Source organism: Mus pahari, chromosome 11 (genome assembly GCF_900095145.1).
Source record: "Mus pahari chromosome 11, PAHARI_EIJ_v1.1, whole genome shotgun sequence".
Lineage (NCBI taxonomy): Eukaryota > Metazoa > Chordata > Mammalia > Rodentia > Muridae > Mus > Mus pahari.
In genome coordinates, this window is record NC_034600.1 from 8,943,320 (window position 1) to 8,962,242 (window position 18,923).

General features: G+C 36.8%; 1 protein-coding gene across 2 annotated transcripts in view; it reads right to left on the reverse strand.

The window, feature by feature from the left end:
• The window catches only part of Slf1 (SMC5-SMC6 complex localization factor 1), a 77,068-nt gene that overhangs the window by 15,677 nt on the left and 42,468 nt on the right, over positions 1-18,923 (reverse strand). For both annotated transcript variants that reach the window (XM_021208334.2, XM_029543906.1), the window contains exon 15: positions 6,205-6,352. In XM_021208334.2, coding sequence (XP_021063993.1) covers positions 6,205-6,352 — 148 coding nt within the window. The remainder of the gene's footprint in view (positions 1-6,204; positions 6,353-18,923) is intronic.

Consider the following 18,923-nt stretch of genomic DNA (forward strand, 5'->3'; position numbering starts at 1 on the left):
AATGTGCAGATACTTCGTTCCTTCTTAGAATGGGGAACAAAATTCCCCTGGAAGGAGTTACAGACACAAAGTTCAGGGCTGAGATGAAGAAAGGACCAACCAGAGACTGCCCCTCCAGGGGATCCATCCCATATACAACCACCAAACCCAGACACTATTGCATATGCCAGCAAGAGTTTGCTGACATGACCCTGACATAGCTCTCTCTTGTGAGTCTATGCCAGTGCCTGGCAAATACAGAAGTGGATGGTCACAGTCATGTATTGGATGGAGCACAGGGCCCCTAATGAAGGAGCTAGAGAAAGTACCCAAGGAGCTAAAGGGGTCTACAACCCTATAGTAGGATCTATGATACAAACTAACCAGTACCCCCCAGAACTGTGTCTCTAGTTGCATATGTAGCAGAGGATGGCCCAGTCGGCTTCAATGGGAGGAGAGGCCCTTCATCTTGCGAAGATCATACGCTCTAGTACAGTGGAATACCAGGACCACGAAGAGGAAGTGGGTGGGTTGGGGAGCAAGGCGAGGGGTGGTGGTAGGATATAGGGAACTTTAGTCATAGCATTTGAAATGTAAATGAAGAAAATACCTAATAAAAAATAATAAAAAGAAAGTAATTGAACTATAGAATAATGCAAAGAAATGAAAAGAAAAAAACAAACCGAAATAAAACAGGTGGGAATTACCAGAGAGAAATAACAGCCACAGCAACAAAATAAACTGGGAAACAATAATGTTCAAAAAGATTCTTCATAAAGATTTGAACACAATGCCATTAGTAAAATACATGGAAATTTCTGTTGTTTTAAAATCTACATGATAGCTAAATACTTCAATTATATGTTCAATACAGAAAAGCTGCTTAAGATTAAACTATTCACTTTATTCCTGTCTCTACAAATATTAAACACCAAGCTCTCTTGAGCAAAACCTTATGTGACTGCTTGGCCCACAGGGAGTGACACTATTAGGAGGCTACCCTTGCTGGAGTAGGTGTGGCCTTGTTGAAAGAAGTGTATTATAATTGTGGCAGGTTTTGAGGTCTCCTATGCTCAAGCTACGTCCAGTGAGGAATACACTCTCCTCTGCTGCCCGTGGATCAAGTTGTAGAACTCTCAGCTACTTCTTTAGCACCATGTCTACTTGCATGCTGCCATGTTTCCTTCCATGACTATATTAGACTCAATCTCTAAGACTGCAAGCAAGCCCCAATTAAATGTTTGTTTGTTTGTTTGTTTGTTTTTAAAATAAGAATTGTGGCATGGTCATTGTGTCTCTTTACAGCAATAAAACCCTAAGAAAATGGTTTACACATTCTATAATTTGAAACCTAGGAAATCAATTCTACATGTGTGTGTGAGAGTTTAATTTTCATTACAGCTACTTATTTAGAATCTAGATTAGATAATCTGTCTGTCTCTTTGACTCTCTCTCTCTTCTCTCTCTCTCTCTCTCTCTCTCTCTCTCTCTCTCTCTCTCTCTCTCTCACACACACACACACACACACACACACACACACAAATTAGTATCTATGGATTATTTTGTAAAATATGTTTTCTCCTACCACACGGATCTCAAGAATGAAATTCAGGTTACTCAGCCTGGCAGCAAGTACCTTTGTCAAGTAAGCTATATTGCTGGTGTACATACTGAGAATAGTAAGGAAATTTACTTCAAACAATGGCATAATTGCAACTTCATTTGGAGTTTTAAATTGGTGCTCAGAGATAGAGATTGCTCCCTGTCACCAAATTAATGACCGTGACCATGGTATGAAGAGTAACAGTAAGATTACAGTTTTAGTTCAAGTCAGTCATCAATCACAGGTTCCACCTGCTATGGGGTAAATATGTCACGTGAGAACCTACCTTTGGAGTGAAGAGACATCAGAGTATGAATAAAGAGGCCACTAAAGTAGTGGCATACATACAGATTATCATTAATACAAGGGTTATTATTTCAGGCGTTTGGATAAAGTATAGCTCACATTTCATTAAAGGCAAGTATTACACATTGCAAAAAACACAAACGATGACAGTCCTTAATGACATTGCTAAAACTTTCATGGGTCCTGAGGTTTCATTAATAGATGAAAACAAGGAATTATTAGCTAAAGTTTTGGCATTCTTCCTATTATGGCAAAATTGTGATTTTTAAAAGCCACCAACCTATTGGAAAGGAATAATTAGGGTTCTGAGGAAGGAGTACATTTGCACTAAGCAATGTTTAAAAGTCACTCAATAAAAGACAGCTATTCTAAAAAAGGGTAGCAATCACCATCTAACTCAATAAAAGGAAACAGAAAGAAGACAGTATGATAAAACTCTACTAACTTTAGCAGTATAAAGACACCTGTCTTTGTAGAGGTAGCAAATAAATTGCAAACTCAGATTATAATCTGTATTACAGAGTTGTTTTTAAGGCGTTAACATGATTAACAGTAAATTTAAGAACTTTTTCTAAAACAAAACAAAACAAAACAAACAAGATGCACTGGAAAATGTGCAGGATTATTTTCCTGGGAGTTCAAACCACAGACTGACTTGGTAAGTAAGAAAATATCCTCTTGGCTCAGCGGTTAAGAGCACTGACTGCTCTTCTGAAGGTCCTGAGTTCAAATCCCAGAAACCACATGGTGGTTCACAACCATCCGTAATGAGATCTGATGCCCTCTTCTGGTGTGTCTGAAGATAGCTACAGTGTACTTACATATAATAAATAAATGGATAGATAGATAGATAGATAGATAAATCTTAAAAAAAAAAAAAAAAAAGAAAATATGCTCTTGACTTGGGGGACCACAAAAGCTCAGGGAGTTTAAGAAGTCAGACATGTAAGGTTACAGGTATGAAGGAGGGAAAAGAGGAACAGCTAGGTGTTCTGAATCTGTCTAGGCAGCCAGGGAGTCTTCTCATTCTGCAGACTGGGAAGATTAGGTTAGATCTGATTAGAGCACTTCCTGAAGTGCTTGCTGAAGAGTTCTGTTGGCAAACTGCCTAAATAATACCCTTCCTTCCATTTATTTCACAAGAAACTTCAAAACAAAGGTGAATGATGGGGAACAGGAAGAATTTAGAAATTATGCATGATACTGACAAGAATAGACCCAAAAATAAGAGGTTGTTTTAAAACATATTAGGGCAATTTCAAAATAGTTAATACATGAGCAAAATCTTGTAATTAATGAGAAAAACTTATACTCAATGAGATAAGCCAACTTAATGTAAGGATAAAAGAAGTTATATGGCAAGCATTCTGGGTCAGTGAATTCCATTTTAAAATTCTATTAAATATTGATACCAAAAAAAGACCCGATACAAAGATCAGATTGTAATAGATTCTACTCTATTTGAAAGATAAGAAACATTACGGACATTGAAAAATTCTTTTTTATCGTGTGCGATCCCTGCCTGCTTTTGTTTCTATTGTTCTTTTTCAAGCCCTGTACTTGATACTGCCTCAACTTCATTTGAAGACTTGCTTCCAGGATATTTCAGAACAGCCAGCTCACTTGGACCAGCTTTTCAGACTGTTCCAATCACAAACTCATTTAAGCCTGCCCTTTCTCAGCACACAGAGACTGGACAACAAATGCTTCAGCTAGCTTTCTTAAGACTGGCCAATTTTCTAATTTATTGCTCCCTGAAAAAGGATTTTTTTACACCAATTCAGCAGGAAGCAGTTGTAAGAAGGCCATTGTTCCCAGTCCTTTAAGTTGGAGTGGATGGTTTTGGTCATTTTATGAATTATAGATATGGTATTATTTTAAGGGATCATTACAAAAAATTATGGTCTTGAGTAGGGAGGGAAAAAAATAGGGAGCTTAGACTTCAGGATATCTCTGTCTCTCTCTGTCTCTCTCTGTCCCCACCCCCACCCAGTTTCTCTTCCTCTGTCCCTCTGTCTGTGTCTGCCTGCCTGCCTTCCCTAGGCAAGGAAAATCAGGGATATAAAAATGTTATAAGAAATTAGACAAATAGGGGCAGGTTTACTCTTAAACTAAAAACCATTTTATAGCCATAATCTTACATTGGTACAGAATTTCGTACACTAATATAGATTTTCAGTTTTCATTTGTATATTGATGCAAAATTTAAGATTATTTTTGTTACAACATAATATATGTACATTTCGACTTTTATATTGGCATTGTGCCTATGCAACTCATTTAAAAAATACAAGGTTTAGTTCCAGGCCCTTTAATGGCAGTGATTACAAACCATTTAGGATAATTAAGAAATACAAATTAAACAAATCAAACTCATGGTCCATCTCCCCACAGGGCAGCTTCCTCCTCCCTTCCAGTTCTTCCTTCTCCTCACCTCTCTCCTCCTCTCTCAAAACCCACCCACCTCTAATACTTCTAGTAATTGGCTGTAGCCAGTTTTATTAAACTAATAGTTTTAAATTAAGTAACAAAGTTTGCAAAGCAGAAGCTTGTAAATGGGAGAATTCACTTGTATGCCTGGACCTCCAGGTTTAGAATTTAGCATTACAATACATAGCAATAGAGCAAACCTAAAGAGTATTCAAAATACATATCCTTATAGCCACTGGTAAATGTAGCTCTCATCCCTCATCAAAGAGCCCTGTCCCAGAGACCTTCAAAGAAACCTATAATTGTGTAAAATGTAAAAAACACCCCTGGGGGAGAAGCCCATTCCCAATCCCTTACATCATTAACTTAATCAATCCTTCCACCATACAGCTGAGGATCAGAAACACTGAAAGAGCATGGTACTGAGGAATGTCTCCTATGAGACATCATTCATACACTCTCCCTCCCTCCCTCCCTCCCTCCCTCCCTCCCCCCCCCCTCTCTCTCTCTCTCTCTCTCTCTATATATATATATATATATATATATATATATATATGTGTGTGTGTGTGTGTGTGTGTGTGTGTGTGTGTATACACACACACACATAGATACTCATGAAATCTTAACAATATGGTACCCTAAACGAGACCTGCACCCTGCACTATGAGAACATCAGTTGACATCCCAGCATGGATGGGAGAAATCTTATGAGGTCCCATCCATACACGAAGAAACACAGGTGATTAATGGCTGCTAAGAAAGTCTTCTCCAAGATCCACTTGGACTTGAGCTTTGTGCAAAGTGAAAAATATGGACTTATTTCCATTTTTCTGCATACCGATTGCCAGTTAGACTAGTACCATTTACTGAAGGTGCTTTCTTTTTTCCATTGTATATTTTGGCTTCTTTGTCAAAGATCAAGTGTTCATATGTATCTTCAATTCTATTCCATTGATCCACTTGTCTGCCTCTCTACCAATACCATCTAGTTTTTAATCACTATTGCTCTGTAGTACAATTTGATGTCAGGGATGGTGACTCCCCTGGAAGCTCTTCTATTGTTAAGAACTGTTTTCGCTATCCTGGGTTTTTGTTTTACCATATGAAATTGAGAATTACTCTTTCCATGTGTGTAAAGAATTGTGTTGGAATTCTGATAGGGACTGCACTGAATCTGTAGATTGCTTTTGGTAGGATGGTCATTTTTACTATGTTATTCTACCAATCCATAAGCATGGGAGATTTCTCCTATTTCTGAGGACATACAGATCTTTCACTTGTTTGGTTAGAGTTACCCCAATATATTTTATATTATTTGTGACTATTGTGAAGGCTGTTGTTTCCCTATTTTCTTTCTCAGATCTTTTATCATTTGATGAGCTCAGATTTAACCCCAAGTGGCCATCCCTAACACTAAATGGACTTGGACTTAGAAGGCTGTATTTATAAATACATATGTATGTGTGTGTGTGTGTGTCTGTGTGCTCACACATACATACATACATATGCACATACAAATGTATATATTTATACATATATACACATACACATGTAATAACAATAAAGGAGGAAATTTAAGTTGGAATGTGTGGGATCGAAATGGAATAAAATCAGTACTCATGAAATTCTCAAAAACTAATAATGTTTAAAATTTTTAATGTGATACAAGTTCAATTATGTATAAATGCTTAGACATCAAAAGTTTTTAAAAGTACTCTGTATGGGAGCATTATAGAATTTCCAATTCCTTTTATCAAAGGAATAATTTATTACTTCAAAGAAAACTTCATATGAATATACATTGAAGAATAGACCACTTAAAGGTAACTGAAACTGATTTTCAGAATGAGTGATTAAAAATGTAACCATAACAAAGATACACTTACCATCACAGGAAAGGGAAATATAATTTCCTAAGTCATCAGACATATGTCGGATCACATTTCTACCCATCTGAATACCAAGGAAGATCCAATAATCTACTGCTGCACCAAGAATTCCAGTCAGTAAGTAAGACAGTTCATGTTTGAAGGCCTGGCATCAAGATGGGAAAATATTATTGAAACATAAAAACATTTTCTATTTTTAATGCTTACTTTTACAACCATTTTGAGAGGTCAATGACTAAAAATACAGGGTATGTTAGTAATGGAAAAATACTAATAAATTACCTTTCTCCAGCTACCCTATGCCTCTCATTACATACACTACAATGTTGGAAATCTATCATCTGAAATGACTAGGACTCTTAAGTGTTTCAGGTTCCAGATTTTTTTTTTTTTTGAGTTTGAAGTTACCTATACATAGAAAATGACACTCTAAGAATGGTATACAAATCCAAATATGGGACTTATTTGTTCATATATACCTTCTGTAAATATTGTAGAGGTAATTTTACCTGTTTTGAGACCCATTTATGAGGACAGCTATGAAACGCCCCAATTGTGAAATCATGGTGGCCAATAACTTTTGGATTTGTGGGCACTTAGGAGTCCAGATTAAGAATGTTCAGTCAACCTTCATATAAAAAAATGTTTAATAAACCCAAGCTTTCTAATTTTTAACCATAGCTTATAACAATAGAAAATTTGACCTGAAGCTATCAGGTCTTTATTCAGGCACTATTTATATTAAAATCATGAGAAAATCCAGGCTTCTGTGGATATTACTTAGCAGTATATATATGACTTATAGTAAGGAAGACAGATTTGTTATTATGACAAACCAAATACAGACTTATTTGTATTTCTAAAAATTTTAATTACTATTATTGTATGTGAAAATGGTGTGTGTGTGTGTGTGCATTCCACTGTACAAAAGCAGGCATCAGTGGACAGCTTCGTGTACTCAGTTCTCTCCTTCCACTATGGACTTCAAGGACTGACTCAGGAACTCAGTACTGTGAGGCAAGGAACATTGCCCACTGAGCCACTGCTAGAGTCATTTTCACTTCAAGTACCAGGACCAAGGATTAGACAAATTTAATGAATAAAATAATCACCAAGTCTGTTATTAAAAAAATAGACTAAGTTCTATTGAGCTATAATAAAATAAACTAATTTGTAGATAGAGAACAAGTTTGAAAATATGAAAATCTTTTTCATTTTGCCACTTTTATACTAAATATTAAATTCCTATAAGAACTGTGACATGGCATTTAAAAACCTTATGGTATGTTTAACAGATTTTATTTAGGAAAGTCAATATGGGCTACAAGGATAAAGATGTGAGAAAATATTATTTTAAAAATTAAAAAAAGATTTATTTTATGCATACAAGTGCTCCATTTTCATGCATACCAGAAGATGGAATCATTTAGTTACAGATGGTTGTGAGCCATGATATGGTTGCTGGGAATTGAACTCAGGACCTCTGTAAGAGCAGCCAGTGGCCTGAACCACTGAGCCATCTCTCTAGGCACTTAAAAATATTTTAATATACTTTTCAAAATGACATTAAACTAGTTGAAATACCTATATTATTGTTGCATGTTTTCTACACAAGTTGTATGTGTGAAAGTATCACTAAGTAACAGATAAGGCACAGAAATACTTTATTTTTCAATGTTACATTTGAATAGGTAATAACTGCTGAGTTTAGTCATCACATAATGCCTAATGAGTTAGAGCCCTATGCGTTTTGAACCCTCAGTGAATCATGGAATTAGTTCTTCTGCTCTCCCAAACAAATTTCTTGTAAGTATAGAAGGTATTTTATTAGGAAATCATTTCTTAGCTTACATGGATGCCAACCAAGCCACAAAAGATTTCACAGAACATGTGGGAGTGGCCAAATTATGTCTGATTTGACTTGAGGCCCACTCCACATGAGGAAGCCCGTGCCCAACACTGCTTGGCTGACCAAGAACCAGAGACAGAAAGCACACGACTGATTTAAAAACCTGAAACAAACAAACAACCCAAACAAGCAAAAACAAAAACAAAAACAAAAAACAAAAAACCCCCCAAAACAAAAAAAAAATAAAACCAATAAAAACAAAAACAAAAAAACCCCAACAAAACAAAACACATTGACAAAAAATACAATGACGTGATTCCTAACTATAGCCATGGATCATGTAGTCATCATCGGAGGCTTCCTCCGATAGCAGATGGGAGCAGGCAGATACTATAGACTCGCAGCCAGACATTATGCAAAGTCTAAATTTGAGGTCTGTATTAGGTGCCCCCACTTGGAGCTCAGAGAATGCCATGGAAGAGGGGACAGAAAGATTGTAGGAGTAAGAAAGTAGGGGGACAAGGCCCAGTGAATCAAGTGAGCAAAGCTCGTGAGCACAGGTTCCCAGAGATAAGTGGCAAGCCCAGGGCATGAAGGCCCAGCCCCGGTCCCCTGCACATTGCGCTGAGTCCTCTGCCGGACTCCCATGGGAGCCGTGGCTCAGACTCTTTTGTCTACTCCTGGGGCTCTTTCCTTCTGTTGGGTTGCCTGGTCTAGCCTCAGCGTGAGGGCTAAACTTAATGTATTTTGTCTTGTCATGTTTTGATTTTTGTCTCTTGGAGGCCTGCTCTTTTCTGATGGGAGACAGAGGGGAAAGTAGTCCAGGAGAGAGGGTTGGGTATGGGGTCCTGGGAGGAGTGGGGGGAAGGGAAACTGTGGTTGGGATGTATGGCAGGAGAGAGAATTTATTTTCAATTAAAAAAAAAAGATTGAACCAGAAAGTATAATTGCATTTTATAAAATTATGCACATATATTAAATACATCAGGACAAAGAAGACATATTTATAAACATACACATATGACTCTGGAAGACCAAAGAAATGAATATTATAGAATAATGTGTTTAAGAAAAAGATGTTATAGAGTTAAAAAGCCAATGGAAATTAAGAATTCTATTTCTGGTTTGCTGTGCAAAACCAGAGAATCAAATGGTCAAGTAGTACATAATCTGTGTTGTCAAACAGCGACACAGAAGGAAATCCCAGAGTCAAGATCAATAGCAGGTGTGAAGATGTGGTGTCTTATGATACCATGGGGTAGTTTACTGCATGTATATTAATCTAGGAGAAAGATCCTGAAGCACTTAACTGAAGAGATTTTGAACTGCATGGTTAATTAAAGTAAGCAAAGCACTTCTTATATAATTTGGGGTTAGGATAAATAGGTGGCTTAATCCTGTCAGGTCAGAATTCATGCATGCAAACTTCTTCCCATCTGGACTCAGATGCTTGCTTTAAATCTTAGTTATAGCTGTGTGGTATGAGAAGTTAGCAGCTAGCATGGCTGTAACAGCAACAGCAACATAACCCTTTTCATGACTTGAGTGACTACAGGATTAATGCCAATCTTTTGAAATGTTGCAGGAAAACAATTCTATTCTTTGTAAAGCTGATATGCAGATGTGACTTTGAACATTTAGTTCTTTCATATCATTCAAGTTAGCAAAAGGATATGAAATTGGTCATGTCTATAGACATAAGAAGTTACTTCAACCCCAATGATTTCTTGAATACTAGTAATGGTAATACTAAGGAGAGAAGGGAAAAATCAGTGTATTCTGGTATGTAAAAATATGTCTCAAGTACAGTAATTTAGGATCATATGAGCCCCCAGATTCTAAACCTATTGAGCAAAAAGTAGTCTATGTAGGTAAGTTCATATAGAAATCAGAATCTAGCACTCTATCAATAATAAAAAAAAATACCAACTAGTTGAGACTTTTTAAAAATTTTACATAAATCAATATATACCTGTATCTCAATTTAAAGTTAGTATGTCTTTTAAAAATTATTTTTAATGCTATGATTGTTTGCCTGCATGTGTATGAGTACACCATGTGCATGCTTGGTGCCTGTGGAGGGCAGAAGCGGGCAGAAGGAGGACAGCAGACACCCTGTGACTGGAGTTAGAGATGGCTCTGAGTCCATGGGCTACTGTAAAGTGAACCTGAGTACTGGCAAAGCTAACTAGTATAACTGATGATTTAACGCTCCAGTCTTAAAATTAATATTTTTTAATGTAAAATTTACCTTGACACTAGTAGATATGGATAAATGTTTCTTGCACTGACTTTGAGGAATGATTTCTGTAATTATTTTATTGTGTGTGAGCTGAATATGGTGATTTTGTATCCATGATGGTAAAATTCTATACAAATTGACACTTTAAAGTCTGGTCTTCGGTTATTTCATATTTTTTTTTCCTTTTTCTTTCTTTCTTTCTTTCTTTCTTTCTTTCTTTCTTTCTTTCTTTCTTTCTTTCTTTTTTTTTTTAAAGATTTATTTATTTATTTTATGTTTATAAGTACACTGTAGCTGTCTTCAGAAACACCAGAAGAGGGCATTAGATAGTTGTGAGTCACCATGTGGTTGCTGAGAATTAAACTCAGGACCTCTGGAAGAGCAGTCAGAGCTCTTAACCGCTGAGCCATCTCTCCAGCCCACCATACTATTTTCTTAACTAGCGTTGTCATACAGCAACAGGGCCAAGACCAAACAGTACAGTGTAAAAACAATGGGTACCACCATTTGGGCACTGGAGATGGAACTCAGCTCATAGCTTGTTGGTAATGCCTCTACCTGCTGAATCATCTTCATAACCCCAGCGCTACTGTTTTCTGGAATATTTATGTTTCCGAAATGGATTGAAATTCATTAGAAGGGGGAATAAAACAGTCATAGGAGGCGGATGGAGGTAGGTTGGTAGGTGGCTTCTACCTTCCCAAAGATGGGGGGGACACATGAGGGGGTGACTTGGAGGGGGTGGCAGTGGGGCAGTAATCAGGGTATAAAGTGAATAAGTTAAAAAAAAAAGAAAGAAGACATTAAGTAAACTATCAAAGGGGGGATGGAGGCCAGTTTGGAATATTGAAATATTTGTAAAAGCTAAAAAAGAGAATATGAATTACCTCAAGAATCAGAAAAGAAACAAAGGCATGATTTGCATTATGCATACATACACTCTTAGAATGTCTTCCTAACATGTAAAATTCTATTACTATACATTCTGTCAATATAATTTTCTTTTATCTCTTAGTATAAGCAATCTGTTTATTAACCTTCACAATATACCAAAGCTGATTAGTCTGTAACAAAGAACAAACTACCAACTGGGCCTTTGGCTCTTTAGGACTCCTACTGCTATTTGTGACAAACTACTTTGCTGAAAATATGCAAGCAGAATGCATACAGGATGCCTTTTCCTGTTTTACACTCTGGTATTAGAAATATGAGAAAGCCTGTTGCAATAAATTTGGCATCTAATGAAGGCTTGCCCTAACAGGCTAGGATGCTGTCAGTAAGTTATTTAAACTTTAACTTCAAATTAGTTATCTCTAAATACAAAATAAAATCCAGTTCTACATATAATTGTAGGGTTATACTTCAATAACACTTAAGGACACTGCAAAGAAAAGTGCGACTAACTAACCTCCAAAGCTTTAGAAAATCTGCACACCCTCCCTAACCTTGACTTGGCTCACCTCTGCTCTCTGCCAAGGAAAGCCCAAAGCTTTCTCAGACTAATGACAATGAAATTCACTGCCATTGTGTCACTCTGCAATACTTGCTGATTGACACTGTGACAAAACAATATTAGCATAAACTGAGGACTTCTGTTTAGCTAATGACTTAAATTGAATGCTTCAACTCAGCAAATTAAAAAACAAATGCTTTATACTACAGAAAATGATGTCTGTGAATATGCACAGAATTCCTGAATCTGGAAATTGCTAAAGAATATTTAATTAAGTATAAGAATGAATTCTAACAGAAAGGTATTGCAATAAAAAATAAGTTGGTGAGTTCAAGAAATTTAAATGTTAAATACTAATGTGTAAAATTTAATTAAAAATTTTTATATTAGGAGTTATACTACTTCAATTTGCTGCAGATTGCTTCTCAAATATGTTGTGTTTGCTTTATAAATCTGTACAAAACCTTTGAGTAAGTATGCATACATTTATTTCTATTTTCTTATATGTTTGCTGAGTAATTTCTTATCTATAGTTGGCTGGTGCTTTAGTAAAACTGTGAAAAAGTTTTATTGTTTTCAGTTTTAGATGAACAATATCATTTATGTAACCACAGGAATATTCTATAAGGAATATTTCCTATCCAAAATGATTATACTGAATAAAAAGTAAAGCAAAAGGCAAACAGTAATTTGTAAGAATAAAGTTAGGATTATAAATCCTTACTAAACTGTCAGTAAGGTATAGACAACTCTATCTGCTTTAGTAGTTTACATTGCCAGGCATTTGCATGGTTGCACATCTTTACTATCAGACACTTGGGGCCAGTGACACGGCTTAGTGGATAGACAGGCATCTGTCACGTAGCCTAATAACCTGACATCATCCCCATTTATCTACACAGTAGAAAGGGAAAACAGACTTCTGCAAGTTATCCTCCAACTTTGTGCACACCCATATACATGTATACAATATAAATAAAATGCAGTTAATTAAAATCAGCTATAGCCACACAATAGGGTTACTTGGTAATCACAAAATATAGCTATACCTAGGAGCAATTTTACTTTTTCGGGTTGTTCTAAACAGGGTATTGGGGAACTTTGTCCTCTGGGCATGACATGGTATCTGCCATCTTGAGATCTGAGCAACTATAGACCCTGAACAAAGACCCTCCCACGACTGCACACATTACCGTAATCTTACAGAGGAAAGAAAGGTGTCCACGAGGCAGTATCACTGCTATCCAAGCTGCTCCTCCCCAGGATTTCTATACAGGTGCTAGTTGTGTGACAGGTGGGGGAAGCTTTTCTTCTAGGCTGTATTAGTAAGCCCTCCTATACTCCAGTAGGTAACTCCTCACTCACAGTCCTGTATATAACCCCAGTTAAACTCATGGGTTCATCAAGATAGACTTGTGTGAAAGAGTTACCTTAACTTGAAGTTGGTACCCTATCTGGGGTGACATCTGTTCATTATCTCCCTAGGGAATTTAATGCAGTATAGTGCCTTCTGTAGTGTCAGCTCAGGCTGACTTTTCATACAACTGATGACAACTTGAATGCCTGATCTTTCTGTTTCTACCTCCTAAGTGGGATTCAGATATATGCCATTAAGCCTAGCTTAACAATTTTCTCTTATTTTTAAAACTCAATGATTGTGTTAAAGGAAACCTTGGGAATTTTGATAAACAGTTTTAGAAAACTATCAATGTCAGCTGAAATACACAAAACATTTTTTGAAGTAAACATTAAGTTATGAGAAATGTTATGTCAAAATACCCCAACATTTGATAAAAACCAAGAAGACTCAAAAACAACCTAACTTTGTCCTGAACAATTTTCTCGTCCTAAATGATGGGTAAAGATACAGAATTGGGGTTTCTGTAAGCAAAGGGAAGATGGCGAAAAAGGCCATACACTGAGGCTTAATTCACCACAGGCCAAGCTTCTGAGAGTAACAGATGCTGCAGATACATGAGTGTTTTTCATTTGGGACTCAGAGTCACTCAGATATGGACACAAGGTTGGGAAAATCTTTCACTGGATTGGCAGAAGTAAAGAATACTCTCTGTGTAAAAAAGGTATTTTGGGTTTTGACAAACTATTTTCACAAATAGTTATTAAAATAGAAATTAAACATTGTAAATGGTAACCAGTACAGGAGAGAAAATAAAACACTACAAGGGAAAAACACTCAACAGAACATCAGGGAAATAAAGGAAGAACAAAATGGGCTTCACACATGGAAATAACAAAACTGGTAAAGATATAAAAGAATTGTTATTGTAATGTTCAAAGGAAAAAAGTGAGACATTATTTTTGTGAAATAAAAAACACAAAAAACATGTCCAAGCAGGAATATAAAAGATCTACAACTGTGAAGTAAAAAAATTAAAATGCAGACAAAATGTTTAGCAGCTGAAAAGACTTAGTAACCTAAAATTTTGATGAAAGCAGCATGTTAGTTATTGTGAAAATATAGAAGAGCACTCCCGAACCCTCTGCAAAAATGCAAAACAGAAATAAGTAGTGTATGAGCTTAAATAATAGTTAATAAAAAGAACTGAGGAATTATTTAAAAGAAACTGGAGACTACACAGCATTTCATTCTTTAAGAATCATTTTGCCCGAGGTAGAAGTCCCTAAAGAGGCAACACAAAACTCCCTTAAAGAGTTACAGGAAAACACAACCAAAGGGTGATGGAATTGAACAAAACCATCCAAGACCTTAAAAATGGAAGTAGAAACAATGAAGAAAACCCAAAGATCCTAACTCAAAACATCAGGGAAGTCGAGGACACAATGAAAAGACCAAATTTACGGATAATAAGAGTAGATGAGAATGAAGATTTTCAACTTAAAGGGCCAGTAAATATCTTCAACACAATTATAGAAGAAAACTTCCCTAACCTAAAGAAAGAGATGACCATGAACATACAAGAAGCCTACAGAACTCCAAATAGACTGGATCAGAAAAGAAATTCCTCCTGACACATAATAATCAGAACAACAAATGTACCAAATAAAGACAGAATATTAAAAGCAGTAAGGGGAAAAGGTCAAGTAACATATAAAGGCAGGCCTATTAGAATTACTCCAGACTTATTACGAGAGACTATGAAAGCCGGAAGATCCTAGACAGATGTTATACAGACCCTAAGAGAACACAAATGCCAGCCCAGGTGACTATACTCTCAATTTCCTAGCTAAACTCTCAATTTCCATAGATCGAGAAACCAAGGTATGCCATGACAAAACCAAATTCACACAATATCTTTCCATGAATCCAGCTCTTCAAAGGATAATAAAGGGAAAATACCACACAAGGATGGAAATTATTCTCTAAACAAACAAAGTAATCCTTCAACAAACCTAAAAGAAGACAGCCACAGGAACAGAAGCCGAACTCTAAAAACAAAAATGACAGGAAGCAACAATTACTTTTCCTTAATATCTATGGAATCAATTCCCCAATAATAGGACATACACTAACAGACTGGCTACATAAACAGGACCCAACTTTTTGCTGCTTACAGGAAACCCACCTCAGGGAAAAGGATAGACACTACCTCAGATTGAAAGGCTGAAAAACAAATTTCCAAGCAAATGGTCTGAAGAAACAACCTGGAGTAGCCATTGTAATATGGAATAAAATTCACCTCCACCCCAAAGTTATCAAAAAAGACAAGGGGCACTTCATACTCATCAAAGGTAAAATCTACCAAGATGAACTCTCAATTCTAAATATCTATGATCCAAATGCAAGGGCATCCACATTCATTAAGGAAACTTAAGTAAAGCCCAAAGCCCACATTGCACTGCACACAATAATAGTGGGAGACTTCAACACCCCACTCTCATCATTGGACAGATCCTGAAAACAGAACTAAACAGTGCCACATAGAAGCTAACAGAAGTTCTGAAACAAATGGATTTAACAGATATCTACAGAACATTTTATCCTAAAACAAAAGGATATACCTTCTTCTCAGCACCTCATGGTACCTTCTCCAAAATTGACCATGTAATCAGTCATAAAACAGGCCGCAACAGATACAAAAATACTGAAATTATCCCATGTATCCTATCAGATCACCACGGACTAAGGCTGAACTTCAGTAACAGCATAAATAATAGAAGAGCCAACATTCACGTGGAAGCTGAACAACACTCTACTCAACGATTCCTTGGTCAAGGAGGAAATAAAGAAAGAGATTAAAGACGTTTAAGAGTAATGAAAATGAAGCCACAACATTTATGGGACACAATGCAGTCCTAAGAGGAAAACTCTCTTCTGAGTGCCTCCAAAAAGGAACTAGAGAGAGCATACACTAGCAGCCTGACAGCACACCTAAAAACTCTAAAACAAAAGGAAGCAAATTCACCAAAGAGGAGTAAACAGCAGGAAATAATCAAACTTAGGGCTGAAATCAACCAAGTGGAAACAAAAAGAACAGTTAAAGAATCAACCAAACCAGGAGCTGGTTCATTGAGAAAAATCAACAAGATAGGTAAACCCTTAGCCAGACTAACTAGCCGGCAGAGGGACAGTATCCTACTTTACAAAACCAGAAATGAAGAAGGAGAAATAACAATGGATCCTGAAGAAATCCAAGGCATCATCGGATCCTACTAAAAAACTCAACAAAACTGGAAAACCTGGATGGAATGGACAATTTCCTAGACAGATACTAGGTACTAAAGTTAAATCAGGATAAGATTAAATATCTAAACAGTTCCATTTCTCCTAAAGAAATACAAGCAGTCATTAATAGTCTCCCAACCAACAAAAGCCCAGGACCAGATGGGTTTAGTGCAGAGTTCTATAAGACCTTCAAAGAAGACCTAATTCCAATTTTCCTGAAACTATTCCACAAAATAGAAACAGAAGGTATTCTACCCAATTCACTTTAAGAAGCCACAATTACTCTGATACCTAAACCACATGAAGATCCAACAAAGAAAGAAATTCAACCAATTTCCCTTATGAATATCGATGCAAAAATATGGGGAACAAAATACCCATGGAAGGAGTTACAGAGACAAAGTTCGGAGTTGAGACGGAAAGAAGGACCATTCAGAGACTGCCCCTCCCTGGGAATTCCATCCCATAGACAACCACAAACCCAGACACTTTTGCATACGCCAGCAAGATTTTACTGACAGGACCCTGGCATAGTTCTCTCTTATGAGTCTATGCGAGTGCCTGGCAAATACAGAAGTGGATGCTCACAGACATCTATTAGATGGAACAAAGGGGCCTAATGCAGGAGCTAGAGAAAATACCCAAGGAGCTAAAGGAGTCTGTAACCCTATAGGAGGAACAATGATATGAACTAACCAGTACCCCCAGAGCTGTGTCTCTAGTTTCAAATGTAGCAGAGGATGGCCTAGTCGGCCATCAATAGGAGGAGAGTCCTTTCGTCTTGCTAAGATCATATGCCCCAGTACAGGGGAATGCCAGGGCCAGGAAGTGGGAGTGGGTGGGTTGGGGAGAAGGGCGGGGATAAGGTATAGGGAACTTTGGGAATAGCATTTGAAATGTAAATGAAGAAAATATCTGATAAAAAAATTTATTACATAAAAAAAATTCTCACAAACTGAATACAAGAACACATCAAAATGATCATCCATCGTGACCAAGTAGGCTTCATCCCAGGGATGCAGGGATGGTTTAATATACGGAAATTCATCAACATAATCCACAATATAAACATACTCAAAGACAAAAACCACATGGTCATCTCATTAGAGGATGAGAAAGCATTTGACAAAATTGAACACTCATTCATGATAAAAGTCTTGGAAAGATCAGGAATTCAAGACCCACATCTAAACAGAATAAAAGCAATATATAGCAAACCAGTAGCCAACATCAAACTAAATGGAGAGAAACTTGAAGCAATGCCACTAAAATCAGGGAGTAGACAAGGCTGCCCACTTTCTCCCTACCTATTCAATATAGTACTGGAAGTCCTAGCCAGAGCAATTAGAGCACAAAAGGAGATTAAGGGGATACAAATTGGAAAGGAAGAAGTCAAAATATCACTGTTTGCAGATGATATGATAGTATATAAAAGTGACCCTAAAACTTACACCAAGGAACACCTAAACCTGATAAAAAACTTCAGTGAAATAGTGGGATATAAAATTAACTCAAACAAATCATTGGCCTTTCTCTACACAAAGGATAAACAGGCTGAGAAAGAAATGAGGGAAACAACACCCTTCACAATAGTCACAAATAACATAAAATACCTTGGTGTGACTCTAACTAAGGAAGTGAAAGATCTGTATAATAAGAACTTCAAGTCTCTGAAGAAAGAAATCAAAGATGATCACAGAAGATGGAAAGATCTCCCAACCTCATGGATTGGCAGGACTAATACAGGAAAAATGGCTATCTTGCCAAAAGCAATCTACAGTTTCAATGTAATCCCCACCAAAATTCCAATTCAATTCTTCACTGAGTTAGAAAGGGCAATTTGCAAAAACTATTCTCAAGAATAAAAGAACCTCTGGTGGAATCACCATGCCTGATCCAAAGCTGTATTACAGAGCTGTTGTTGTAAAAACTGCATGGTACTGGTACAGCAACAGTCAGGTAGATCAATCGAATAGAATTGAAGACCCAGAAATGAACCCACACACCTATCTATGCCTATGGTCACTTGACAAAGGAGGTAAAACCATCCAGTGGAAAAAAGCATTTTCAACAAATGGTCCTGGTTCAACTGGTGGTTATCATGTAGAAGAATGTGAACTGATCCTTTCTTATCTTGTTGTACTAAGCTAAAGTCTAAGTGGATCAAGGAACTCCATGTAAAACCAGAAGACACTAAAACTTATACAGGAGAAAGTGGTGAAAAACCTCGAAGATATGGGCTCAGGGGAAAACTTCCTAAATAGAACAGCAATAATTTGTTGTGTAAGATCAAGAATTGACAAATGGGACNTCATAAAATTGCAAAGCTTCTGTAAGTCAAACGACACTGTCAATAAGACAAAATGGCAACCAACTGATTGGGAAAAGATCTTTACCAATGCTAAATCAGATGGGGGGCTAATACCAATATATATAAGTAACTCAAGAAGTTGGACTCTAGAAAACAAAATAACCCTATAAAAAAATGGAGTACAGATCTAAGCAAAGAATTCTCAACTGAGAAATA